The sequence below is a fragment of the Trichoderma camerunense genome (assembly GCF_050948025.1).
Source record: "Trichoderma camerunense strain CBS 138272 chromosome Unknown V8C40scaffold_3, whole genome shotgun sequence".
In the NCBI taxonomy this organism is placed as follows: Eukaryota; Fungi; Ascomycota; class Sordariomycetes; order Hypocreales; family Hypocreaceae; genus Trichoderma; species Trichoderma camerunense.
In genome coordinates this window covers 1,996,359-2,020,762 of record NW_028145367.1, presented here as the reverse complement: position 1 = coordinate 2,020,762, position 24,404 = coordinate 1,996,359, and the positions used below count along the sequence as shown (strand labels likewise).

The following is a 24,404-nucleotide window of genomic DNA, read 5'->3' as shown; positions in this document are numbered from 1 at the left end:
GGTAGCATTAAAATTGTGAAGCTCCAACACCTATCAAAATACAGCAATAGGGTAGCTCTGTGTTTGCAATACATTGAAGTTGATGGATTATGATGATATGGATTGCCTGGATTTTACAGCGAGTTGACTGCAGTTCTTCTGATACTCTACAATACATTCAATTCAACTTCTGATGATGTTATTGACACCCATGGCCGATTGGGTTTCGCTAGATGGAGCTCGGGCTGTTATCACACAAAAAGTTGAAAACCCCAATTCTCGACATGGATGGATGCATCTCTACCCCATAACAGGCCTTGTTAGCGCGGGCACCTACAACTGGGAAAAAACAACAAAGCCCAGATAGATGCATACGAATACAGTAGACATGCCACCATACAAGTTTAATCAAAAAGTGCAACATGATTGTTTCTCCATTGTATCGTCAACACGAGGTGAGTCAAACTCATTAAAGCTGCAGATTTCTACACTGCATCCCTCACATACAGCCCTCACACAATGGCCCTTACAGACAGGTCAAATCTGCGCTGTATTTTTTTTTCTCTGCTGGAGCCCAAAAACACGTCGCGGTCCAAAGTGGGAAAGAAATGGCGGGGCTGCTCGCAGAAAACAGACGCCCCGTACATGCAAAGTAGCAGCAGTAGCACCACTTGGTGTTAGTGCCCAGCAACAGCTGCGCCTACGATGCAAGACGCGCTCCTAGGGCGCCTCTGCGGTGCGCACATGATTTGATTGCGGTACTCTCGAGGTACATCCGCGGGGATTGCCAGCAAGAGAGAGGTACGTACCGCCACCGGTGCTAATGCTGTGCAGATTGTGCATGGCATCAAACGCCCTTGCATTAACCATTTATGCTGCCAGGTATGTCGATTGCCACCATCTGCTTACATACTCATAGCACTCACAGGGTTATCACGACCAACACCAAGCAATCCATCGTCATTTCTGTCTATTGTCTACCTCTCCCTCTCACTCAGTATATACGCATTTTCAATTCTTTTCATTTCAACTCACAGAGGACCAATTCATCCTCTTACTCCGCATAATAACCATCGAATACTACAAAAACAAAAGTGGATTACCTGTCATTGAGAGAAAAAAAAAAGAGCTGCTTAAGTCAAGGTAAAAAGACATCCAGTGGACCCTCCTTCTATCTAGACAAATGACTCCAACCCTCAATTGCTTCAGAAATTCCATAACACCCTGAGTCCTTAAAATGAGGCTCCCTCGGCCGTCATTCCGGAGCCTTGGGCTGCCCCCTCGGAGGCTGCCCTTGCAGCAACAGCGCAGCATCTCTCAAGCCACCTTCAAATACCAAAGACCGTCTTACATCTTCTCCCCTCGGCAGAGATACAGCTCCCTGGTATCAGCCGCCGACCTCCAATTTGGGCAGCCTGTCCATGAGACACATCCCCACATCCTCAAGGCTGGCGAGGGTGGGTCTCCCCTTTGATATTCTGACATCTTCATCTTATTACTGTTATTCAGTACTCGTGCCATGAGCCCGAAAGCTGTCAACTTGAATCATCTGCTAACTGGGAAAGCTACAATCAGTCACGCCCGGTATCAGCGCTCAGGAATATGCTGATCGTCGGGCCGCCCTCGCCGATGCCATGCCCGAGGGCGGTGTTGCTGTCCTGCACGCTGCGCCTCTGGTGTACAAGTCCGGCGCCGTCTTCCATCCTTACAGGCAGGAGACAAACTTCTTATGGCTGACGGGATGGGACGAGCCTGATGCCATGGCAATCATTGAGAAGACGGGGCCCAAGTGGGGGGATTATCTCTTTCGCATGTTTGTCAAGGCCAAGAATCCCAGGGAGGAGCAGTGGTCAGGCTATCGTAACGGCGTGCAGGCTGCTCAAGACGTGTGGAATGCAGACGAGGCTTGGTCCATGGACAGAATCGACTCTGTGCTGCCTAAACTGCTAGAGTCGGCCAAGATCATTTACACCGACGTCGAATCGGCAAAAGCTACTAACAGCTCCCTATGGCGCTTCATCACCGGTAATGCTTCAGGCAGCGGCCCTGCAAAGACGCCGCTCTATCCCGTCATGAACAAGCTCCGAGTCATCAAGAGCCCGGCCGAGGTGACCAACATGCGGATGGCCGGTCAAATCTCCGGCCGTGCCATCACCAATGCCATGCGGCGATCGTGGGTCAAGGAGAAGGACCTGCACGCCTTTCTCGACTACGAATTCACCATCAATGGCTGCGACGGGCCAGCCTACATTCCTGTCATCGCAGGCGGCCAACGCGCAAACTGCATCCACTACACGGTCAACAACAACATCTTCCGCGACGACGAGTTCATCCTCGTCGACGCCGGCGGCCAGTACGGCACCTACATCACCGACATCTCCCGGACGTGGCCCGCCTCGGGCAAGTTCTCCGCCGCCCAGCGCGACCTCTACGAGGCCGTGCTCAAGGTCCAGCGCTCCAGCGTCTCCCTCTGCCGCGAGTCCGCCCGCATGTCCCTCGAGGACATCCACGGCGTCACGGTCCGCGGCCTCGTCGACCAGCTCAAGAGCATCGGCTTCACAAACCTCACTATGAGCAACATCGACCAGCTGTTCCCCCACCATGTAGGCCACTACATCGGCCTGGACGTGCATGACTGCCCAGGGTACAGCAGGAGAGAGATTCTGCGGAGGGGCCACTGCGTTACCATCGAGCCGGGCGTCTACGTCCCCGACGATGAGCGCTGGCCCGCTCATTTCAGGGGCATGGGCATTCGCATCGAGGACAGCATCTGTGTGGACGAGGACGCGCCCTACATACTCACCACCGAGGCCGTCAAGGAAATCGATGATATCGAAGCGCTGCGAGATTGATTATCAGGCAATCTCTTTCTGTATTACTAGCACCACCTGTATATACCACGTAAAAATAAAGAGAAGCGGATAAATAATCCTTCTCATAGGACTGCCTATTTTGTCCCCCCCTTCTTACCTGCATTAAACAGAAACTGCACCTCGCATATTAAACGGATGCGAGGATGCAGTAGCATCACCCCTCCTGCATATGTGCCCAGGGTATCACTGCCGTTTATTTATCTCACCATAGTTCCATGAATGCCTAGACCCAAGAGAGAGTTTCACAATAAAGACAAAAAAAAAGAAAAGAAAATTCACAAAAAGGTGGGACTCTGATACTGTTCCGAGGAGTTCAAATCAAGGCAAAAAGACGCCTCGCGTGCACTTGTATTATCAACAACCCCCCATCGAGAATTGCTCCTTTTTTCTCAAAAGACCCCCCGAACAATTTTCGTTCTTTCTCTTTCTTCTGTCTGTAAAGTTCAAGAAAAAACAAGAGGTTCCCGTTCTCTATCAACCAAATTGGCCCGCCAGATCTATATTCCCTGTCATAAGAATAAAGCTCAATTTTGCCTTCTTAATTCGCTCCTTTCGACAAATGCTACCCGCTCCGATTTTTTCGTCTCAAGATTTGCCTTCTTTGGTAAAATTCCCTTCTTCCACTGACCCCCACATTGCCTTGATAAGAATACCCCCTTTCATTTCGTTCCGTTTCCTATGAATAAAAATCCCCAAGAGACCGCCCATGCCGAGTTATAGTATATCCTTTCTGGGTTTTCATGCCATGTTTGTAAAGGAAAGAAAGAAAAAAAAGTCCACCCTGACCTGACGCCGAGAAGTAGTGAGTTAAGTAGGTGGCAGGATGCCAAAGTAAAACCCGTAATGATGGCGAAAGAAATAGAAAAATAAAAAAGAATAAACATAAAATGCCGGCCTGTAGAAAGAAGCTCGTTGAAATGCTTTTCACTAAAAGAGAAAAAAAAGAAAAACAAGAGTCCGTCATAATTTTTTCTCATGCAGTCGTTGAAAAGTGGTAGGTGAAACACGGAAAATATTAATACAGTGAATCAACAAAATCCTCTCGGGTCGAAGAGCGTCATGCTATGGCTGGGCATGATGTCCACTCTCATCGAGTTGTTAAGGAGTGCTTCGAATGCTTGAAGTCTTCGCATGAGCTGCTTATGTTCTGACATGATGTCTTTGTTGCGCTGCTCTAGTTGGTGGATGTATTCAGTCGCTTTTGTCAACACGGTGCCCTGTAAAGACATGGGTTAGCAGAGTCATCTCGCAAATGTGTCTAAGCTTAGGTATAATAATACTAACCTTGCTCACTTTGGCATTGCCCTGTCCATTGTCCTGCTCGTTTTCGGTGGCTGCCTGCAGCGCTGGCACCGCATTGCGCAGCTCAGTGATTTTGTCTTTGAGATTGGTGCGGTATTTCCGTTCGACATCGTTGTGCGCCATGCGGTCGGCGGATTTTGTCTTTTCTTTGCCGATGCTGCTGGTTTCAGACAGCGTGCTTGGTCGTTTCGCGGGCACTGTTTTGGGCGGCGTCTCATTCTTGAGATGTTTGTGTTTCAGATCCCGATTCTGCTGAGAGAGCCCAGATGCCGTTGTGTCGGTAGAGTTGTTTCTCTGGAACATTCCCACAGGATTTAGCCCCTGTTTCGGGGCGCCGAAGCCAAAGCCAAACTCCTGGGTTAGGCTGGGTTGCATCGTAGATCCGTATCCGAGGTTGAATCGATTTGGGGAAACATAGGCCGACATTCTGCTGGGGCCCATGGCGATTTCGAGAAGTCGGCGGCGCTCATCCGGAGTAAGCGTGTAGTTGGTGCCCTGTGGAATCGGATCCCAGGAGTCGCTGGTCATGCGTCTTGGGATCTCGTCAGACATTGTGATGGAACTGGGCTGAATGCCCTGCTGGGGCTTCTCCCATCCCAGTGACGGCGTGGAGTAGAGGCTTCTGGAGGACTGGGGCTCGGTCGAGGGCAGCGTCTCAATCTTGGACAGCTGGTCATTCAGGTTGACGGTGTCAAACAACTCATCGTCCTCGGACAGGGAATGATCAAAGGCGCTATCATCGAGGAAGTCTTCTTCCCGGAAAGGGGCGGTGGGATTGGCGTAGAGACCGCTGCCCAATCCTGGTGTCATGTTTGTGGAAGGCCTTGATGCGCACATGTTAGAAAGTGAGAGGGACTGTGATCAGCACTCTTGGGCCGACTCACCTCGGCTGGTTGGCCGTGTTGTACTGCTTTGAAAAGTCAATCTCAAAGCTGCCAAACTTGTCGGCCTCTTCGTCGAATTGAAGCCAGGAATCAATCGAGTCGAGCGCCGAGTGCGGCGACTCAACCTTTATCCGTTTGGCGTCATGCTCTTTGCCCTGAGACAGGACCGACTGTAGTGGGTTGCGGGCGGGATACTGCGGCATCTGGGAGAAGCTCATGTCGCCGCCTAGGCCGCTGGCGTTGCCGTTGCCGGCGGGGGCATATGAGGGGACCGCCGAAGACGAGGCTGCGGATGTGAAGTTGAACATGTCCATGGCGGGTGAAGTCCAGGAGCGCTGGACCTTTGAGGCTGAGGAGTTGAGGTGTCGCTCAGGTAGGTTGAAAGCGCGGCCGTTGGTCACAGGCTGTGAAGAGTAGTCGAGGGCTTGTTCCATGCCCAGCGCAGTAGCACTGGCTGGGATTAAAGGGGACCCTACAGGTGGCGTGAGGGAGGTGCGCGCCAAAAAGCCAATGGCGTCCACAGATCGGTTTCGGTGGAATTGGCTACTTCAGGAGGAGGAGGGGCGCCGGTGACAGGTGAAGATGAAGAGGGTTGAGTATGGAGGGAAGAGAGGGAGAGAAGAAAAAAGAGATTGAGATTGAGATTGAGAGAGGACCACGTTTGATTATCAAGAGTAATGCGTTGTGGTAGCGCCCTGGCGGACGGATGGAGAGTACAGTGAAGTGGTTCGGGGCGGGAGAGACGGGCACAGCTCCGCCGAGATGAGTGCAGCTGTATGATGTATATTTGTACGGGATGATGCAAATGCAAACAAAGCAGAATGTGTGCAGATGCGAATGCGAATGTAGATGTAGATGCAGATGTACCGTTGATAAAGAGTCAACGGGATAGGCAAGGTATCCGTACGAGTACAGGGCAGAGGAGGTACTCGGAGAAAGTACGCGATATGCACTTAGAATGGGTGTCGATATTGGCAAAACTCGAAAAAGCTGGCCCCCATGCGGTGCCAGAGCATCACAAAGTAATATACGGGGTCGGGAAGTTTCAGCATTAGCATTACACCAGTAACCCTCCAGGGCAGCTAGCAAAGTAGAGCAGGCCCAGCTCCGGGTGACAGGTCGGGCAACGCCGCGACGGCTGCGATTCCGAGCGAACGGCGCTGCGTTCCAGACGGCACAGCAGCAAGCACAGCAACAGCACAGCTACGAAGAACGAGGATGCCGCTCCAGGAACCGGTGCTATCCAGAACAAGGCCCCGGCGCTAGGACCCGTGGTTGGCAGTGGTGGATCGCAGGCTCCAGTTATGCCATGCAAGCGAGGGAAAAACGCTTGCATGCTCATGCTTTGCTCTGCTCTAGATGAGTCTGAGTCTCATCCTCATCCTCGACCTGCTGCTGCTCCCCGTCCCGCACGAGGCTTCGGTCGGCGAGAGCCGGGATCGAGGCGTTGGGGGATGGCGTCTGTGAGCCAGACATGACCTGTCACTGCCGTGGGTATCAGCAAGGCGCAATGGCGAATTGCAGGTGGGCAGCGAGAAAAATTCGAAGGGATAGCCTTTTACCAGCGCTGCGTCCATGATGAAAATGGCCTGATTTCTTCCTCGCGGAGCTATGCCGGGCCCCTGCGACCGCGAAATGGGCTGCCACCGGCCACAGAGGAACAGAGGCCACAGAGGCGCCGGGCGGTCTCGAAGGGCTTTTGGGGGACCCTCTGAGGCGCTGGAGGGGGGGGGGGGGGTCCCTGCGCCATGGATGCCATGCATGTGGGAAGAAGAGAAAAATTGCTGCTCGAATATCGTATGATTCGCAAGGTTGCTGAAGGGCCAAAGGAGCCACGTCGTCGCTGATTGGCCAGGCCGCTTCCCGCTGTCGGCGCCTCGGTATCGAGCTTATTGCTACCCCGTTAGGCAAGGGGCGGCCGCATGGGATGGGGCGACTTTTGCTCTCTCGGGAAATAAAACAAAAAGTGGCCGCATGGTCAGGAGATAGTGACGCTGCTGGGTGGTGGCATCTTGCAACAACCTCCGGGCGGTTCCTGCCTCCACGATATCTCTGCCATCTCCACGACTACGGGGAAGCTGCTTCTTAAGTATTTTTCAGTCGCGATGTTGACGAGTGCTCTGACATCGCCAGGTCTCGCCACCATCGAATAGGAAGATGCAAGATTAAGGATGGCATCAGTCGCTAAGATGGGCCCATCCACTGCTGACACTGACACTGCGCATTTGCAGATGCGACCAACGAGCCCCGGGGGAGACAGAAACGAGCAGGGCCTTGCATACACGACTAAAGTTCGTTTAATGCTAAAAATGCAGCTGGGAAACAAGACAACCCCAAAAAATCCCCCAGAAATACGGCCCAAAATCACCGGCTCGCTTCTCATGATCCGCCTTCAGGATCCCCCGTGGCGACAACCAAGAGAAGCAGTCGCCCAATCTAGAGCAACAGGTGGCAGCAATTCATCTGGTTGCTGGTGCTGATGCTGGTGCTCGTGCGGCAGCTCCTTGAAGCTCCATTGCCGCAACTGACACCCGACACAGGGCCATGTGACGTCCTTTTCAGAGAGAGGCAAACTATCGATGCAGTGTTCTCTCTCCTGCTCGTTTCCATGCCCCGTCCGTCCCATTCCATGGCATCTCCGAGCTTCGTCGATCTCATCCAAGTACACACGGCTACTGGTCGGTGGCAGGGCAGCCCGAAGCCCACCGGAAATGTGTCTCGATGCGGTTTGATACATGGCATGGCGTGCTGCCCTTTGACTGCAGAAATAGACACGACTGACATTAGTTGCCTGGCACTCTCCACAACACCACTCCGAACGACCGAGGACCGCGCGAATCGCGTACGTGGCGGCCTCTCTTATCGCCCGGTTTGGACGTAGTAGATGGTCATTCGCGCCGCTGCCTTCGAAGATATCGGCTAAAGATCATCCCCGCAATGTTGTGCAAGATACAGATTACGCGAGGTCAAGCATTGGCCGTTTTGTTCCAATCACGGAGCGTTGACACATCGAAACTGCATAGGAACTCGCTCAAGATACGATGTGGCGAGTATACATCGAGACTACCTCTACACTCCTTGGATACCACGTTCCAGATTGCTTCGTTCTCATCGAAATGCCCCCTTTGAGCTAACTGCAGGTGGCTCACACAATCTCCATATGAAATCCTTTTCCTACGAGGCCATCTCCGGGACTAAATATCAAAGACAGTGGCAAACTGCCCCCCACGAGTTTACCCCTGAAAAGGGAAAAGCCCAGAGCCAGGTCACCAGAGCCAGGTCACCAGAGTCCAGTTTTGTTGGCAAGTACTGCCGAATAACACATGCGGTACCGTGATACTTTGCCATCCATTTCCCCGAGCCGAGGCTATGAGCCTTGATTATGCTTCAGGGAGGCCCTAGCTTTGTGACTAGGAAAACCAGACAGAGAGCTTGGTTTGTGAATTGGTTTTTATATGAAACAAAATGAATTGTGTGTCGCTTAAATTGGCAACAGCCATGTCTATAATCTTAGTAACCAAAGGCTGGAGAAACACATTGTATAAAACAAAGACATTTGCCGTTTCCTAGCTCCAAGATGCTGTTTTTTGTCACTTTGATATTTACAAGCGTTTGCTGCAAGGTGTTTTCATGCTGGCATTTTCAACTGATTTCCTTTCTCTTTCCTAATGGGCGCCAGTTGAATCGCAAGAGTCGTCTGTGTAATCCAATGGCGACGATAATTTGTTTGACTTTGAATTTGATTCTCGACTCAGAGCCAGTATCGTAAGAGAGAACAACTCCTCTAGAACTGTCAATCATTGCAGTAACAGCTCACTTATAAGTAATCACTTAGAAGTAAATGGCTTGGGGAGCGTCTTGCGACGAAGGCAGTCGCTGCATTCTTGCGGCTCGTATATGATGTCGTGGGCAGCTGACGTCCCTTTGCAGCCGTTGAACAACTTCTCACACCACCGGATCTGAAAGTATCCGACGTGTCCACACGACCATTGCTTATCAACCTGAACACACATGATTCTCCGTGACGCCGCCTCCGTCCCGGCGCCTGGCCGTGCCCCCGGGGCGGAGCAGTATGGCCTCAGCTCCGAGTTCTTCCAGGGGTGGAGTGATCTTGAGCTTCGGCCCTTAAATCAAGCTTTGTTTCTCGTCTGCGGTCCTAGGGGGCAACCGGGAATAAACATGGGATTGGCGTTTTCGCGGTTTCACATGGGCCTCGCCCTCCGAAACGACGAGGTTCGGTATTCTTTCTTCGCTGACCGCAGAGATGCTCTCGTGATGGCGGTCTTCTTCATGACTTGATAGGTCTGGGCTGGCTTATACAAGTGGTCCCGCGGGTAGAGCCGGTGTTTCTAAACGGCATGCTCCCCCAACAACAAGCCGCGCTTTGTCCACGCAATGCCGAGATATCTGGCCTTTTCCAGGCCTTGAGGGTAGCTGTCAACGCCCGGCACGCCACCCGAAGACGAGCTAAAGTGGGAAAATAAGAGAATTAGAAAATAAGAGTTGAAGAGTTAAAGAGAGACAAAACGCGAAAGCGGAGAAACATTTCGGTGAGGCCAGGGTTTCCTTCCATAGTACTATGACTATTCAGGGCTTGCCTAACCTCCACTTCGAGGCGGCATCGAATCGAATTTCCACCCCCACTTATCCCAATGACCAGTCATTCCCGTCTTGAATGCGGATACGACGTATAGAGAAAATATTGGCAACATGGCGTGACATGTTTTCCAGACGCCACGGCTGACTTGTTGAGAGAGATGAAGACGCGCCATCGAGTCTCGGCGATTTAGCGGTTAGTTCTGCAATGGTCGAGCAAAACCTCCGACTGAGCCTCATTTCTGGAATATCACTCTTCTCCCCGGGTTATCCATCAATGCACCAGTCGATTGCAGGGGGATCAACGGTGAAGATGAGCTCTGTCAGCTCTCAGAAAAAATTCATTGGCCAGGAAGCGTCCCGCCTGGCCGCTGCGTAGTCAGAATGCGCCATTGGCCAATGATAGACCGACGAGGTATGCCAATTCTGTAACAATCCTACAGGATGCAACCGCGCAACCCCGCCTTGCATTTCAACTGCGATCTCTAACCATCATTGACTGTGAATTTGAAGCGGGATATATGTGATATCCATAGAATTTTATATTCTGGGAGAAGTGTCGAATTTCTTTATTTCTTTTGCCTTGACCGTTGCCTAGCAAGTGACTGGAGGCATCGTCGTATCAGCTCGTAAAGGATATACTGCAGTGTCGGCTTAGCGCTCGTATGGATCATGGCAATATTTGATATTGAGGCATGGCCTATAAATTTAACCACCGTCACCGTTAGCTTGTTGACACTGGCCTTTGTGTTTCGCTACACGTCAGGAAAAAAGCTGCATCCAAGCGAACCAACGGTGGTTCAGCCATGGGTTCCTCTTATAGGTCATCTATTGGGCATGGCGACGCAGGGCGGCCGCTACATCAAGCGTCTTGGGTTAGAATCAAATCTATATTTGCATAGATTGTAAGATGATGTACTAATATCTCCCAGGTTGTCTTACTCTGATGAGCCGATTCTGACTCTGCCCGTCCCAGGATCTCGAATATATGTGGTTACGGAGCCGTCATTGGCCGCTAGCGTTCAGCGTAATACCAAGACATTATCAATGTCGCCTCTGCTGCCGGAGATAACCAAGCGGGTTCTAGGACTCGATGAGAAAACGTGTCGCGTAATTGGGCAAAATCTGGATCCGGAACCCGGGGAGCCCCGGGGGTTCTTTGCCGACATCCATGATTGGGTGTATTCTTCCTTTGGGCCTGGTGAATATGTGAATACATTAAGCTGTGAAGCGGCGCAGGAGTTATGCTTCCAGTTGCTTCAAGAGATTAAAGCCTCTAACGACGCTGGCCATGTCTCTAAGCCCGTCGATCTTTTGGCCTGGATTCGTCATATGGTCACCGTGGGTACAGGAAAGTTTCTCTTTGGACCGAACAATCCTATTTCGGAAGAGCCAGACTTGGAGCATGATTTCTGGGCATTCGACCACGGCCTTGGCGGACTGCTTATCGGGATCTTGCCATCTCTCACAGCTCCTAAAGCATACAAAGGCCGAGAGAGGTTAACGGCGGCGTTCCGCAAGTATTTGGAAGCCGGCCATTTGGATTCAGCATCGTTGATTGTGAAAGGTAGAGCGCGGATTGAGAAGGAATATGGCATGGATATAGATATGACAGCTCGGTCGGCTTTGTCGTTCCTTTTTGCTGGTATTGTAAATGCGACGACTACAACTTTCTGGGTGGTATTGAGAATTTTCGCGGATCAACAACTCCTTAACCAAGTGCGACAGGAAATTCGTCAGGCGCTAGAACTCAGCAGCCAGCGCTCTGGACCAGATTCGTTAAGCATTGGAGTGGTCAAAGAAACGTGCAAAACGCTATTTGCCGTTTATAGGGAGAGTCTGCGCGTCGGGTCGGAGAATTTCTCTGTTCGGTTGATCAAAGAGGACACGATGCTGGCCGACCGGTACTTTTTGAAGAAAGGTGCCGTTGTTCAGATATCTGGCGGAGCTATTCATGCTAGGAGCACCATCTGGGGCCAAGACGTAGACGAGTTTAATCCTGGCAGATTTCTCAAAGAGAAGGGCAAAAGCGATGGGTTTCACCCAGCAGCCTTTCGAGGATTCGGTGGTGGCAAGACTTTGTGTCCTGGCCGTGACTTTGCCACCAATGAGATTTTGCTATTTGCTGCGATGATCATTCATACAGTTGATATTGTTGCTCCTGATGGAGGTACCGTTGCTGTTCCTGAGAAAGACGACCGGATCATGCCGGTTCACATTCTCGAGCCGGTGACGAACCCCAAAGTCATCATCAAGCCCAGAGTAGATGATGCAGGGATACTGAGTCAACTCAAAGCAGTGATGTAAAAGCAATACACAGCAGCTAGTCATGCGACTGTGCGTATCTGGGCAAAGATGATTTTCTGGTGTTGTTCGATGCTTAGTGGCAGTGTCTAATATCGCGATACGTTTGCAACTTTACTGTACGATTCTTTGAGAAATTCTTTGAGAAATGCTTAAAGTATGTGAATCCCGTTAATGGCATAATTTCAACAGTGAAAAGGAGCTCTCAAAAAAATATACATAGGAAGGAGGTGCCGGGCCGTCGTGCACCCGTTCGCTTGCGGCAGGTGCGACTGGCCGCGCCGATGATCTGCAGGCACGAGCTCGGTCAGGTACCATCGCCAAAGTTTTCTGTGTTTGCCTATTATCTCCTTGTTTCCATCATGTTTTGCGTGATAGATTGGAGATGCCAAACGCGCAACCAGAATCAGATGGGAGAAAGGTAACCGCCGTCTATGCACAAACAAAGCGACCCATCAGCTGCCCATCTATGCACCACTCCTCTCCCGCCGTGAAGCCACCTCTTACAATCTCTTTCACAACATCTTACCAAAACACCATAATCGAATCGCAACCCAGGTTCAGTAAGAAGCGATACTCGAGCCTGGACGAAACATAGAAACCCTGTGAAGAGACGCCGTCTATCGTTTATATCCTGCATCTCTCAGGAAGCCCAGAGTCTTGGTTCTTTACGATGACATCAGCCTCGACGTTCCTTTTCTGCAGCTTCCAAATCACTCTCCTGTTCCTCAATGGAGTTCTCGGCTTCTCATGGGGAGGGCGCAGGGGCGGCAGTGAGTCGTGCCTATCTCATTCACACTGCACCTCCCTCTACACCATATAAACTGTTGCTGATCTGATCCCAGGGCTTAACTATTCTGCCGATTTGCCTTCGTCCGGGAGTCGTTCTACTGGCACCTCCAGATTTGACTCTTCACAACTGCCTGCCATGTATGCCACTGCGCTCAGCGAGTTGCAGGAGCTGGAATCGGAGCCCTTATGCCACCGTACTGCGGCTCGCCTTTTGATCAACAACTGTCAACTACTCGATGGACGGAATGATGCAACAATGTTGACTGATAGTGGAAGGGCGGCTCGTGATTTTGTCGACTCATATGCTGCAAGCCTAGCCATATGTGACTTGGAAAGAGGAAGCTTCACTATCCCCTCCTCTTGCTCCAAGTTTCAGGAATCGATACTCGCCCGTATGTCGCCGCCGACCAAGCCACAACTACACGTAACGACATCCGAGATCGATGGCTGCCTCGAGGGACTGGCACAGTCAGATTCCGCCTGGAATACTTGGGTGAGCTATCGCCATAAGACGTTGCGATTTTGTGAAGCAGCTCGTGCAGATAACGAGAAAGGTCTGTAGCTTGTGCAATGCTGTAACACGATAAAGGGGGCTCAGCTAATCCGATTATAGATGAAAATATCCGACTCCATCAGAGGCTGACTAGTATTCTTGCGAAATTGACGAGACAGCTCGAAGAAGAGATGGAGGCACGGTTTCGATCAATGAACAAAATGTTTGAGGAAGCAGGAGCTACTGTGGAGAATCTAAAGCCTCAGGTGAATCATCTCAAGAATAGCATCACAGAGGTAGATGCGCTCTTCAGAGACCACATAGTTCAAAACGTACAGGTTCGTATGTGATTCACACAATGGGTCTCAGGATTGGCACTAACGGAGCTTGCAGCAATCAGCGGAATTTGTCACTCATGGGCTTGGAGAGGCAAGGCAATTACAGACACTGCTATCCATGCTGGTCGACGTGACACAAAATCAGAGTCACGATTTAACAACTTCTCATGAGTCTGCTTTACAAGAGGCTACACTACGGATCACCAATGAAGTAGATATCATTTTGGGAGCGCTTGGCGCGGCAATCGCCTCGTCCACATCTCTGCATAGAGAAATTGAAATCTCGCAGTCTGCAGCTGCAGCAGTTGCGTTGAGGCAGGAGAGCATAGAGACGGTACGTTGCCCGCGTTGGCTCCTGTTCAAACACGAATAGCTGATAGAGCTTGAATAGAGCATGAAAAAACTCGAAGGTTTAGCTGACTCTTTACTGGCTCAGCACAAAGGCCACCAGGAACAGCTTGTTTCTGCCCAGCAAACAGCTTCGGATCTGATAGACATTCTGGACTCGGCTTCGTCGTCAGCCGTCACTCTTCGTGGCTCCATCTACAGCGGCTTTGGCTGGGGTTCTTGGTGGCCGCACGTATTTTGCCCACTCATGTCTCTGGTTGTTGGCTCGTATGGACTTCCACCTTCTGCAACACGAAACATTATGCTCATCAGTTTAGGTGAGTAATACCGAGGTGGACCAACCGTTCTCGGTGCGAAATATTAACAAATGCAAAAACATAGGAGAGATGGTTGGATTTGGAATATCCAGTGTCAAACATTACGGAAGTAATATTCACACAGCATTTTCGTCTCATGGCAAGGTGCCCCTCAGAGCGAACTCGACACCGCCATTCAATGAGGCTATTTATTCGAATAATGGGCTTTCTCGCGACGATCTTTACCAATTTAAACTCAACGAGGCTGCTCGAGCGTAATAGCGGAAATCATTGGGTTTCCATTTTTTGAAAGGCATATGGGGATATGGCGTTTGGGACATGAATACTCTGGAGTGGCGTTTTCATATTAATATTCCAGGAGCGATTCCAACGGACACGGTTACCACCAAATATTATTGACCAGGAGTTTTATGGGTTTCGAGATACGCAAGCAGTCATTTAGATCAGTTGTGGGTGGGCAGGTCTTGGTTCGTTAGGCAACACAGTTATGGATCTAAAAGTTGATCACTACGCAGCCTTCCGATCTGTTCCGTACGAAAATGGTGGCCTCGTGGCCTCTTGGGGGAGAATTCCTACTAGTTCTTACGTGGAATCATGGGGAATATTAGCATGGAGCAGCCTATTAGCCCTGAACCTGACTCGAGTTTCGGGATTTGATAACATAAATATCGAGTACAGCTAGTGACCGAATCGCGGGGTTCAGCCGCGCCGTGCAATTGGACAGACCCGGCGCCCTCTCCGTAGTTGATGTCAGCTTTGAGCCGGTTCCGGGTTTACCCCATATTGTCTCGACCGGGCCGGTTCACTAGATAACATCTCTTGGCACTTGACTCCATCCTTTCAACGATTCCCCAGTACACTTTGACTTGTGTTAGCATTTGGTTTTCTAGGACAATGGCGTCGAACTTGAAGATTGCGCTGGTTCAGCTGTATTCTAAGGTGAGTTTGCATTTCTGACGCATTGCCTTGGCATTCGTCGCCCGTGTGCCACCAACAACCCCTGCTGCAGCTCCTAGGAAGCAATCATGAAGGCTGATCTTGGCTCCTAATTGTTCACCAACTCTAGCCGCTCGATGTAGCTGGCAACTTTGCTCGCGCAGAGTCATACATCCGCAAAGCCGCGTCCCAGGGCGCGAACCTGGTCGTCCTTCCTGAGTACCATCTCGGCTCATGGAAGCCCGACTCCAAGATCCTCCTCGCAACGGCCAAGGAGCAGACGCCATATCTTGCAAAATATCAGGCCATTGCCAAGGAGCTCGGCATCGCCATTGCCCCGGGCACGATTCTGGAGCCTATCCCTGCGGAGGAAGGCCACGCCTCCATGACTGAAGGAATTGCGAATGCGGCGTACTTTATCGGTCCAGACGGCGCCGTTCTGGGACGCTACCAGAAGAAGAACTTGTGGCACCCCGAGAGAGATCATCTGACGGCCGATGGATTGACGCCGCACAGGGCGTTTGATACTCCCTGGGGTCGTGTCGGACTCATTATCTGCTGGGACTTGGCCTTCCCTGAGGCATGCCGTGCGCTGGTTGCCGACGGGGCCAAGTTCGTCGTGTGCCCTACCTTTTGGCTCAACAGCGACGGAGGCGACATTGGTGCTGATGTGAACCCGGAATGCGAGCGCCTGTTCTTGGAGAACGTGGCTGTGGCCCGAGCATTTGAGAACACGTGCGGCTTTGTGTTCTGCAACACGGGCGCACCGTTGGGAAGCGGAACGAGTGGTAAGGACGAAGAGGGCACAGAGTTTATTGGCCTGACACAGGTGGCGATGCCGCTGCAGGGAGCTCTTGGCAAGCTTGGCGTTGAGGAGGCGATGACTGTGGTGGACGTTGATATGAAGGTCTTGGACATTGCGGAGGAGGTGTACAAGGTGAGGGCGGATATCGCGATGGAGGGATGGCACTATGGACATACTCTGCAGCCCAGAGAGTGAAGGTTGGCGAGCGATTGATTTTAAGAATGAAGGAATTCCAACATTCTGTATATATGTATAAGTATATACTTAAGATAAAAATGAAAGAAAAACAGTAAAACACTCAGGACAAACCGGCCCAATTTTCATTCAGCATACCATTTTTTGCTCCATTCGTTGCGGTAATAAAAGAGAGAAAAGGCGGAAAGCACAAACGCTGGACATGATGTTCGGACATAACATAAGCAAAGCAAATCATTGATCATTCCCTTCCCTTGACTGCCTATCCCTCCGCCGCCTATCCCTCTCCGCCAAGGCCACCGCCCGATGAAACTTCCTACGCAGCTTAACCCTGGACTCGTCATGTTTAAACAGGAGCCTGTCAAGCATCTTGCGCGCCTTCTCCTTGCGCCGCCGCGTATCGCCGTTATCCTCGTCCGCGCGCCGCAAATCGCCAACACGGACGACGTATTTCAGCTGGGCGTCGTCGCGGTCCGTCCAGATGCCCTCGTGGTTGGGCGGGATGCCCTGGCCGTCCCTGAGGCTCGTGAGGACGGCCTCCATGGCTTCGCCGGGGGTCATTGTGGTGCGGCGCATGGCTTCGATGATGATTTCCTCGGAGAAGCCCTGGTCGAGGTAGTGTTCCTTCCAGGAGATGAACTGTTCTTGGCTCTGCTGGACGACTTCTGGGTCGGTTTCGCTTGAGTCGGCTGCGTCTTGGTGCCATCGCTGTCGTTGCAGTTCCTGTTCCTGCTCCTGTGCTTGATCACCTTCTTGCTGCTGTTCTTCCTGTTGCTGTTGCTGCTGTTGCTCTTCTTCTCGCCGCCTTTCTTCCTGACGTAGTTCTTGCTGCCGATGCTCTTCCAGACGTTGTTGCTGTCGCTGCTGTTGCCGTTGCCGTCGTTCTTGTTCCAGCTGCCGCCTCTTTTCTCGCCTCTCCTCAAGCTGCATGAGCCGAGGTTCCGGAGGCTGTTGAAAAGACGCTGGGAGCTCGCGCCTCTTAGACCTCGACTTTGTCGGCGTAGATGTGGCTGAGTCTTCCTCTTGTATTGTTTCAAGTTGTCTGTGGGGATAAGATGCTGTTGGACTGTAATAGAGAGTGGGAGTCCTTGATTCATTATGTTCGGGGCTCGCAATCGAATCAGTCTCGCTCCGTAGTTGTTGAGAGGGAGTCATATCTGGCTCGTCGGGCGATTGCTGTCGTTGTTGATTCTGCCGTGGTGTCCTTTGCTGCGACTCCTCCATCTCTGGCAGTTCTTGCTCTTGATCCGCCATGCTTTGCAGATTACCTGGTGCTGATGCTGGTGCGGATGAGGGCCTGCCGGTTCTCAGCTTGTCTTCGGGAGTCACTGGAATCTCGGAGTGCACTGTTCGTCTTCGCTTGGTCAGTTTGGTTGGTGTTGAAAGCTGCCCTTCTGGTAACCTTTTTCTCAAATTTGAGCCCCCGTTGTCGTTTGATAACGGGGATGCTGCGCTGTTTCTCTGTGAGCCCCGTGGTGTTTTTGATCCCGCCGCAGTTTCCTCATCTCCTATGAGTGTTTCCTCGCCTTCAGCAATATCCTCATCAGGATCCTCCTCGTTTTCTTCAAAGCTCATCATAGCTTCTACGAAGTCTGCGAGATGATGATCGTAGCTCGATCTTAGTAAAGCAGTGACGGCCTCGCCGTTTCGCATCTGCCCAAGTCCCACGTGCTCTGCCACTTGCTGCCAGTCCAACTCATCTGGAGGTAATTCTTGTACGCTAACAGCGCGAAACAATTCCCACAGGTCTACTTCTTTGTCCCCGATAACACACCGTGTGTCAAGCGCCCTGTCATTTGCCTCGCAATAGTCTTGGAGATCGCTGAGGAACTGCTCTCTCTCCGAGAAGGAAGATAGGCCGCCATCAACACTGGCTTCGTCTTGGTTGTCGTCATTTTCAGCGTCTTGTTCAGCATTCCTTTTCTCTTCTTCTCTTAATGCGCCTCCTGGTTCCACTCTAGAACTTTTCGCTCGCTTCTGTATTGGTTGCCTCTCAGCCTCTGTGGTGACAGCTGGCCTAGCTTCACCAGCCGTATCGTGGTGAATAACCGTATCATCTTCTTCATCACCATGATTGTTTGGCTTAGAAGCTGCATCATCTGTGGCGGTTCTCCTATTGCGATCAGGTGGTGCCACATCTCGGGGCTGATTTTGTTCACTTCTAGATACTCTAGGCGCCGCCGGTACGTTGTGATTTTGAGGGTTTCGGTTGCTGTTGGGGACAGCGTTGCTCTGAGGTGCTTCTGGCCAGTCCTCTCTCTGGTGTCTCCTGATAATATGTCTCGCGGTAATTGGTGCATTGTCCACATCCACGTTGGCCAATCTTGCCAGGCGATCTATCTCTGCATTGGACCTTGCTGATAAGATCTTTACCCACCGATTCCTCCATGACTGCCAAGGATGATGGGGATACTAGACATGATTAGGATATGGTCTTTTTGAGTTATAGGGGAACGGGAGGCAATTGATGCAGACATACTGCGTCTTCCAGCTCCATGTACATTTTGTTCCCAGCCGTATCGATCCCATTCTTGAGAACCCACTTGGCAACGATGGCGTCGTCTTGTTCGGTGAAGGGTGTCCGAGTTTTCTTGGCATGTGCGCCCGTGAGCACTGATCGGCGCTGGTTGGGCGGAGGTCCTATGAGATACTTGTCTTCGACCTGGATAATGCCGGCGTTTACAGACTCCGTGATGTACTTCCATGAGTATGAGCCTAGTGGTGCATCTTTTCTTGCGTGGTCTGCAATGAGCATGTCTGCATCCTTCTCCAGAGCGACGACAATACCCGAGTTACTCTAGGGAAAAATGTTAGTGATAGCTTAGTAGACTTGTAAGCTCTCATCATACCTGAATCTTGTCCAGAATGCTGTCTCTTTGAGGAACTCTTCTGGAAACCCAGAATTTGATATCCTTGAAGATGTTGCCACCCGCCGCTGCGCCTGTAACCCCATCATACGTAATGTGCGACGCCATTGTATACGATTGATGCGCAGTCCTTTGTCGGTGTGCAGGATTGGGAATTAAATCTGTGGCGGTGATCCCCGGCTATATGATCCCCCCAGAGTTCGATAAAATTCATGCTCAGTGAGATGAAGAGCGTTGTTGCGCTGGCGGGCTTTGACCGACTCCAAGGTGAGTGAAGGGATCGAGGCTCTGCAGTATCAATGAAGGGAAAGCTCAGAAAAAAGGGCAGAAACACGCCCCCAGCGGTGCTGCGTGAGCTCAAATTCAGCGCCGATTCTCGTCTGAAATAAATCCCACGCTCTCTTCCGCGTTCATTTCTTTGCTGTCCGTGCCTTTCTGCTCACTTTTCACTCCCAAACTCATTCACCCAACGCATGAGACGCGTGATGGACGTCGCGGGGTCACGTGATGCATGCGCTGCATTCCCTTGGCCTCCAGTTGCAATGCAGTCATAGTGCAGTTGCAGTGCAGGCTATTATCGATTATCGGGGGCCTAGGCGCCCCGCGATAAGAATAGTAAACACCAATATTTTGCTTGCGATGCAGCTGGTGACAGCTGTTGTCCAGTCATCCAGCTCAGCCACCTTTCTATTATCCTTACTCATTTGTTTCCTTTTTGCTTCTTTTCAGCGCGCTGCAGTACACGAGCTTTGTGGCATCTATTTCTTTGTTATTTCTTTCTTTCTCTTATTTCCCCCTCAAAAAAAAATTAACCATATAAGAGCTTTTAGTCCCTCATCGATAGATTTTGGATTCAGATCGTATATACGAAATCACAGCATAAGACTCCCGGCTCTATTAACTACAGATGCCGTAGTCCTGCTAGCTTTACCCGTCTGTCACGATGGACACCCTAAAGAAGATTCTCATTGTAGTTTTAGCCATATCTTTTATGGTATTCATTACCTTTTTCGGCAGACTTCCAGCTTTGAGGTGAGTTAGAGAATCTGTGTACAAGATGGGCTTGTTACTGAACACAGGGGACACGTAGGAAAACACCCATCGCCTGGTTATACAAGCTGATATGGATTCATTTTCCCAACCTGGTGTCGAGTATAGACCAGACACTCACTGGTGGGCGAGTGACTGGATCGATGTCATGGATTTATAATCGCCTCATGTATGACCGTCATCCAACGATCGTGGTATGTAGTTGCAATGGCTCTCTTTATACACATGATCCACGACTTACACATGCCCTCCAGATCTTCTTTTTATTGATCATGACGGTCTCTGAGTACATGTACCTCCCTGACGTCTGGCCCAAGATCGGCCCCTTCACAAAGTTCACCGCCACCATCGCCGTCATCCTGCCGTACGTGTTCCTGTATCTCGCCTGCTCCGCAGACCCAGGGTACATCACCCGCGAGAATCATGCGTACCACATGTCTCTCTACCCCTATGACTACGCCCTCTTCCACCCGGGCAACGAATGCCGCACATGTCGGTTCCTGAAGCCCGCGCGGTCCAAGCACTGCGATGTCTGTAAACGCTGCATCGCCAGGGCCGATCATCACTGCGTATTCATCAACTCGTGTGTGGGCTACGGCAATCACCACTGGTTCCTTCTCCTCCTTCTATCGACGTGTGTTTTGGCGACCTACGGCGGCTTGCTAGGTCTCTACCTGTTGACGTCGAAAATAAAAGAAGAGTACCCATTGTGGACCGTCTGGCCGGGCCAAGATTTGGATTTCACCGAGTATTTTGCTGTCTGGGGCTGGGGTCTCCACGGCGACATTCGCGTCGGTGCTGCCACTCTTCTGGCTCTCCTCACCTCTCCTCTAATTTGGGCCCTCTTCATCTACACCGTCTTCCTCATCTACTGCGGAACCACAACCAACGAATCCATGAAATGGACAGACTACAAGGAGGACATGAGGGACGGCTATGCCTTTCGACGTCCTCTGGCACCTAACCGACCACGTAACCTGCGCTTGGAGCCACTGTGTCCTCGGTGGCCCTCGTCGCCAGAGCACATCATATTGGCCACTCAAGACGGGCAGCCGCCAAGCAACGAAGGCAATTACCCAGGCGAGGGCGAGTGGGAGCATGTATGGGACCTAAAAACCGTTGACAACTTATATGACATGGGACTGTGGCATAACCTTGGCGATGTCTTCTTTTCCAACTATGCATTTGATGACGGAACAGAGGAGCCCCTAGCCGAGCGTCGACCACGAGGCCGGAGTATCTCTACCACCAAGTCTGGATATCCTCAATAGAAGAGAAATGAATGCTCTTGTACTACATTCGCGGCATAAGAAAGAAACATCTTCATGGATACTGTTGGAATAATGGGTTTTATATTGTATTTTTCCCCCTTTCTTGTTGGACATCTTCGTATCATCATTCATGTTCGTCGTATCTACACGCATCTAGGTCTTGTGTAGACCTACCAAGACTACCTAGTAATAAAGTATATACCCATCCGCCACCATTGGCAGAGATGCCGACCCCTTGTCTCTACCCTCATCTAGAGCGCTTTGATTATAAAGAAAATGTGTATGTGTTTCCAATGGATATGTTTCTCAGATTATAGAATGGTACCAAATCTAATTCCACAAGAGTTAGTCATGTTCTGGGGGACTGAAACACGTTCAATGAATGATGACAACTTACCCAAAAGTCTGCTTGATGCTTCGCACGTAATACTCGCCCCAGTTACGCCTGGTCACGTCTTCCTGGCCGACAGGAACGCCCTCCCAGGTGACGCGCATGACGGTAACGTGGTCGATATCGTTCTGGTCAAACTCAATGTTGAGCTTCGAGTAGTGACCGGCAGGCCACTGGTTCAATCTCCAGGTCTGAACAATCTTCTTGGGCTTTTCCAGCTCAAGATATTCTCCAGAGACGTTGCCGTCAAAGAGCTCAAACTTGCCTCCTGCCTTTGCTCCCTCAAACACCTTTGGCGGCGCCCGAGTGAAGGCGGCCAATCGCTGAGGGTCGACAAAGGTCTGATACAGCTCCTCAGCAGTGGTGCGGAACTCTTGGTCGTCACGCACTGTTACCGTGTTGACAACGCCCGAACTGCTAGTGTGAGAAGCTGTGGGTTGAGCTGCAGCCTTTGGTGCAGCCTGGGGGAGGGTTCGCGGGGTAGAGAAGCCGCTGGAAGGGTTGGAGCCGGGGGCATGCTGGATATCCTTTCCATGCTCAGTGATCAAGGCACCAGCAAGTTTCTGAAACTCTTTTCGGAGCTGAGGAACAAGCTTTGATCGCACGAGATCCTTGACGGGCTGCTTCTCCTTTGACTCTGAGAAGATGTCAATCTCAAACTAGTTACGGGTTGTTAGATATAGATGAGCAGAAGACAAGGCTAGAGGACAGCTATACATACCACGTACTCGTCCTCTTCCGTATCATGGGCAATCTCGGGAACAGTAATGTTACCAGAGACTTCGTCGATCTCGGCAGTGGACCCTAGGGGGAAAGTCAGCCCCAGACGCTCTCGCCATGAACGTTGAAGTCTACCATACCAGAATACTCCAGCACTAGCTTAACATCAAAGATGGTGATGACTTTCCCCTTGCGTTGGCTGACGTCAACGTCACCACTCATGCTCTGGACCTTGGTAATTCTGGCCTTGATGTCTCCATTTTCGGTCTCAAGCTTGGTCAAGTTCTCCTCGAACCATTCTTTTGCCCAGGCAGACGCATCCTTGTTCACCCAGTGCCAGTTGTTGGGGTTGTGCAGAACCATTTTGACGAGCTAGCTTAGAGAATAAAAAAAATTTTAACCGGTCGTCCGCGCAGCGGGCAAGTCCTGTTCGGTTCCAGTGGTTAGCTTCAATGTCAACCCTAGATCGAGCAGAAGAACAACGCATAATTTTTGCAAATGAGGGTTCAGAAATGGTCTAAGACCTAAGCATTGTGGTCATCACTGAAAGGGAGTACAAATCACTCTATGACTGGTGCCAGCTGGTATCTCATCATGTAGGGGTTATGCAATGGTGGGCAGTTGTATGGGAAGCTTCGGATTCAACGTACCGTATTGATTAGAGCTGATTAAGAAGTAAGAGTATGGCGTGAAGGTGAAATGGTGGTTTGAAGCAGAGAAGGAGAGAATTGGCGGGCTGCTTGAAGAAGGAAGAAAGCGACCTTCAGAAGCCTCTAGAATTTTTATGAGCCTCGTCCCCACTTGGCTGCTAGTGCAATTGGCTGGTCAACCTAGCCTCACCAAACAATTGTATTACATAAGCCATATAGAGCAACGTAATTCGTGAATGGACTCAAGGACGTTCTACAGGACACATGTGCACTTCAGTGGCTCTGCGGCTGGCGGCATATTTACCTTGTGCACGCAATGTTAGGTAGTGTGATGGTAATAGTAATAGCTCGAGGACAGAGAGAGTGCGACTAAAAGCTCCAAATGCTCTTGCGATACTTGATCTGTTTCACACCTCTCTGGGATTTCGGTGCATTGAAACGCGAACTTGACAGCTAAATAAGGAGTGCCTCCGATTGGCCGTGAGATTTCACAAACAAGACAAAAATGGAATGCTCATGTTATCCGGAACATCCGTTATAAACCCGCAGCTCTGCCGTGCAAGTCAACTGAAGAGTTTAAGTAAGCTCGAGAAAGGCCGAGCAGGTTTTGTGGCTGTCCGAGCGATGTGCTTGCCGAGCCATTCCCGTGGCACAAGAATGATTAAGATTAAGCCTTGGAAGTTAGTCAAGTGACATATCCTCAATCAATATACTGGTACTGCAATGCTAGGTCTTACGGCCCATCCAGACTCTCTGATTATTTGTGGATATTGTGCCGCTCAGGCCCTTTTCTATAATTGTATATATTTGCCATTCATCATGATACGGTTGTGCATAGGGTAACTCGGTAGGTGCAAGGCACGGGTAATGGAAGACAAAGCATCAAAATATCCGTAGGGCTTATTACTTACATCACCAGAGTAACATCATGATCCCAGGTTCCCGGCACAGTTTCTATCCTCGTACAGGCGTCTGCATATAATCCTTACCCTGTAGCAGGAAGATTGTAACCGAGCGGCTGTTGATATGTAACCACTCGCAGAAGGCGGCCTGTACCGTATTAGTGATTTAAATAGCCGCTTCGATAGTCGCCAAGCGTGATTACTTCCGCTTATGTCAACACCAGTTTGAGCAATTCATTCGACGCAACAGGGCGTGCTAGTTTGCCCGCCGTGCCTCATTCTCAGCAATAAGCTCAGTGAGAGGCGGGGCTAGCGCCCATGAAGCTGAATCTGGCAGAGGAATCTGAAAGTCAGATTAGTAGAGCGACCGAGTGCCGGGTCAGAGAGGCTG

The 24,404-nt window shown here is 50.9% G+C and overlaps 9 protein-coding genes across 9 annotated transcripts; 6 read left to right on the top strand and 3 right to left on the bottom strand.

The window, feature by feature from the left end:
• Positions 1 to 811: 811 nt before the first annotated feature.
• Positions 812 to 3,019, top strand: V8C40DRAFT_148877 (aminopeptidase). Its single transcript, XM_083211278.1, has 4 exons — positions 812 to 861; positions 908 to 1,122; positions 1,189 to 1,436; positions 1,555 to 3,019. The coding sequence occupies exons 3-4, from the start codon at positions 1,217 to 1,219 to the stop codon at positions 2,829 to 2,831; spliced, it is 1,497 nt and encodes a 498-aa protein (XP_083077306.1). The 5' UTR covers positions 812 to 861; positions 908 to 1,122; positions 1,189 to 1,216; the 3' UTR covers positions 2,832 to 3,019.
• Positions 3,020 to 3,880: 861 nt separating this feature from the next.
• V8C40DRAFT_262787 (helix-loop-helix DNA-binding domain-containing protein) lies at positions 3,881 to 5,472 on the bottom strand (the record flags this gene model as incomplete). Its single annotated transcript, XM_083219393.1, has 3 exons — positions 3,881 to 4,069; positions 4,137 to 4,977; positions 5,039 to 5,472. The coding sequence occupies 3 exons, from the start codon at positions 5,470 to 5,472 to the stop codon at positions 3,881 to 3,883; spliced, it is 1,464 nt and encodes a 487-aa protein (XP_083077305.1).
• Positions 5,473 to 7,094: 1,622 nt separating this feature from the next.
• V8C40DRAFT_236486 (uncharacterized protein) lies at positions 7,095 to 8,607 on the top strand. Its single transcript, XM_083214053.1, has one exon. The coding sequence runs from the start codon at positions 7,518 to 7,520 to the stop codon at positions 7,917 to 7,919; it is 402 nt and encodes a 133-aa protein (XP_083077304.1). The 5' UTR covers positions 7,095 to 7,517; the 3' UTR covers positions 7,920 to 8,607.
• A 1,608-nt stretch (positions 8,608 to 10,215) lies between these two features.
• V8C40DRAFT_148915 (cytochrome P450) lies at positions 10,216 to 11,978 on the top strand. Its single transcript, XM_083211279.1, has 2 exons — positions 10,216 to 10,549; positions 10,611 to 11,978. The coding sequence occupies exon 2, from the start codon at positions 10,682 to 10,684 to the stop codon at positions 11,939 to 11,941; it is 1,260 nt and encodes a 419-aa protein (XP_083077303.1). The 5' UTR covers positions 10,216 to 10,549; positions 10,611 to 10,681; the 3' UTR covers positions 11,942 to 11,978.
• Positions 11,979 to 12,220: 242 nt separating this feature from the next.
• Positions 12,221 to 14,846, top strand: V8C40DRAFT_236478 (uncharacterized protein). The gene is made up of 6 exons (XM_083214052.1): positions 12,221 to 12,711; positions 12,784 to 13,284; positions 13,344 to 13,561; positions 13,617 to 13,895; positions 13,953 to 14,226; positions 14,291 to 14,846. Exons 1-6 carry the CDS (start codon positions 12,612 to 12,614, stop codon positions 14,482 to 14,484), a joined length of 1,566 nt encoding a protein of 521 aa, XP_083077302.1. The 5' UTR covers positions 12,221 to 12,611; the 3' UTR covers positions 14,485 to 14,846.
• Positions 14,847 to 14,912: 66 nt separating this feature from the next.
• On the top strand, positions 14,913 to 16,267 carry V8C40DRAFT_236476 (carbon-nitrogen hydrolase family protein). Its single transcript, XM_083214051.1, has 2 exons — positions 14,913 to 15,165; positions 15,293 to 16,267. The coding sequence occupies exons 1-2, from the start codon at positions 15,121 to 15,123 to the stop codon at positions 16,160 to 16,162; spliced, it is 915 nt and encodes a 304-aa protein (XP_083077301.1). The 5' UTR covers positions 14,913 to 15,120; the 3' UTR covers positions 16,163 to 16,267.
• V8C40DRAFT_236473 (TRF2-interacting telomeric protein/Rap1 C terminal domain-containing protein) lies at positions 16,173 to 19,521 on the bottom strand. The gene is made up of 3 exons (XM_083214050.1): positions 19,012 to 19,521; positions 18,642 to 18,959; positions 16,173 to 18,574 (listed from the first exon to the last, which is right to left on the bottom strand). Exons 1-3 carry the CDS (start codon positions 19,135 to 19,137, stop codon positions 16,397 to 16,399), a joined length of 2,622 nt encoding a protein of 873 aa, XP_083077300.1. The 5' UTR covers positions 19,138 to 19,521; the 3' UTR covers positions 16,173 to 16,396.
• A 156-nt stretch (positions 19,522 to 19,677) lies between these two features.
• V8C40DRAFT_236471 (DHHC palmitoyltransferase-domain-containing protein) lies at positions 19,678 to 21,554 on the top strand. Its single transcript, XM_083214049.1, has 3 exons — positions 19,678 to 20,061; positions 20,120 to 20,273; positions 20,334 to 21,554. The coding sequence occupies exons 1-3, from the start codon at positions 19,973 to 19,975 to the stop codon at positions 21,348 to 21,350; spliced, it is 1,260 nt and encodes a 419-aa protein (XP_083077299.1). The 5' UTR covers positions 19,678 to 19,972; the 3' UTR covers positions 21,351 to 21,554.
• V8C40DRAFT_236469 (activator of Hsp90 ATPase) lies at positions 21,410 to 23,262 on the bottom strand. The gene is made up of 5 exons (XM_083214048.1): positions 23,112 to 23,262; positions 22,602 to 22,887; positions 22,463 to 22,545; positions 21,748 to 22,400; positions 21,410 to 21,680 (listed from the first exon to the last, which is right to left on the bottom strand). The coding sequence occupies exons 2-5, from the start codon at positions 22,822 to 22,824 to the stop codon at positions 21,662 to 21,664; spliced, it is 978 nt and encodes a 325-aa protein (XP_083077298.1). The 5' UTR covers positions 22,825 to 22,887; positions 23,112 to 23,262; the 3' UTR covers positions 21,410 to 21,661.
• Positions 23,263 to 24,404: the final 1,142 nt, after the last annotated feature.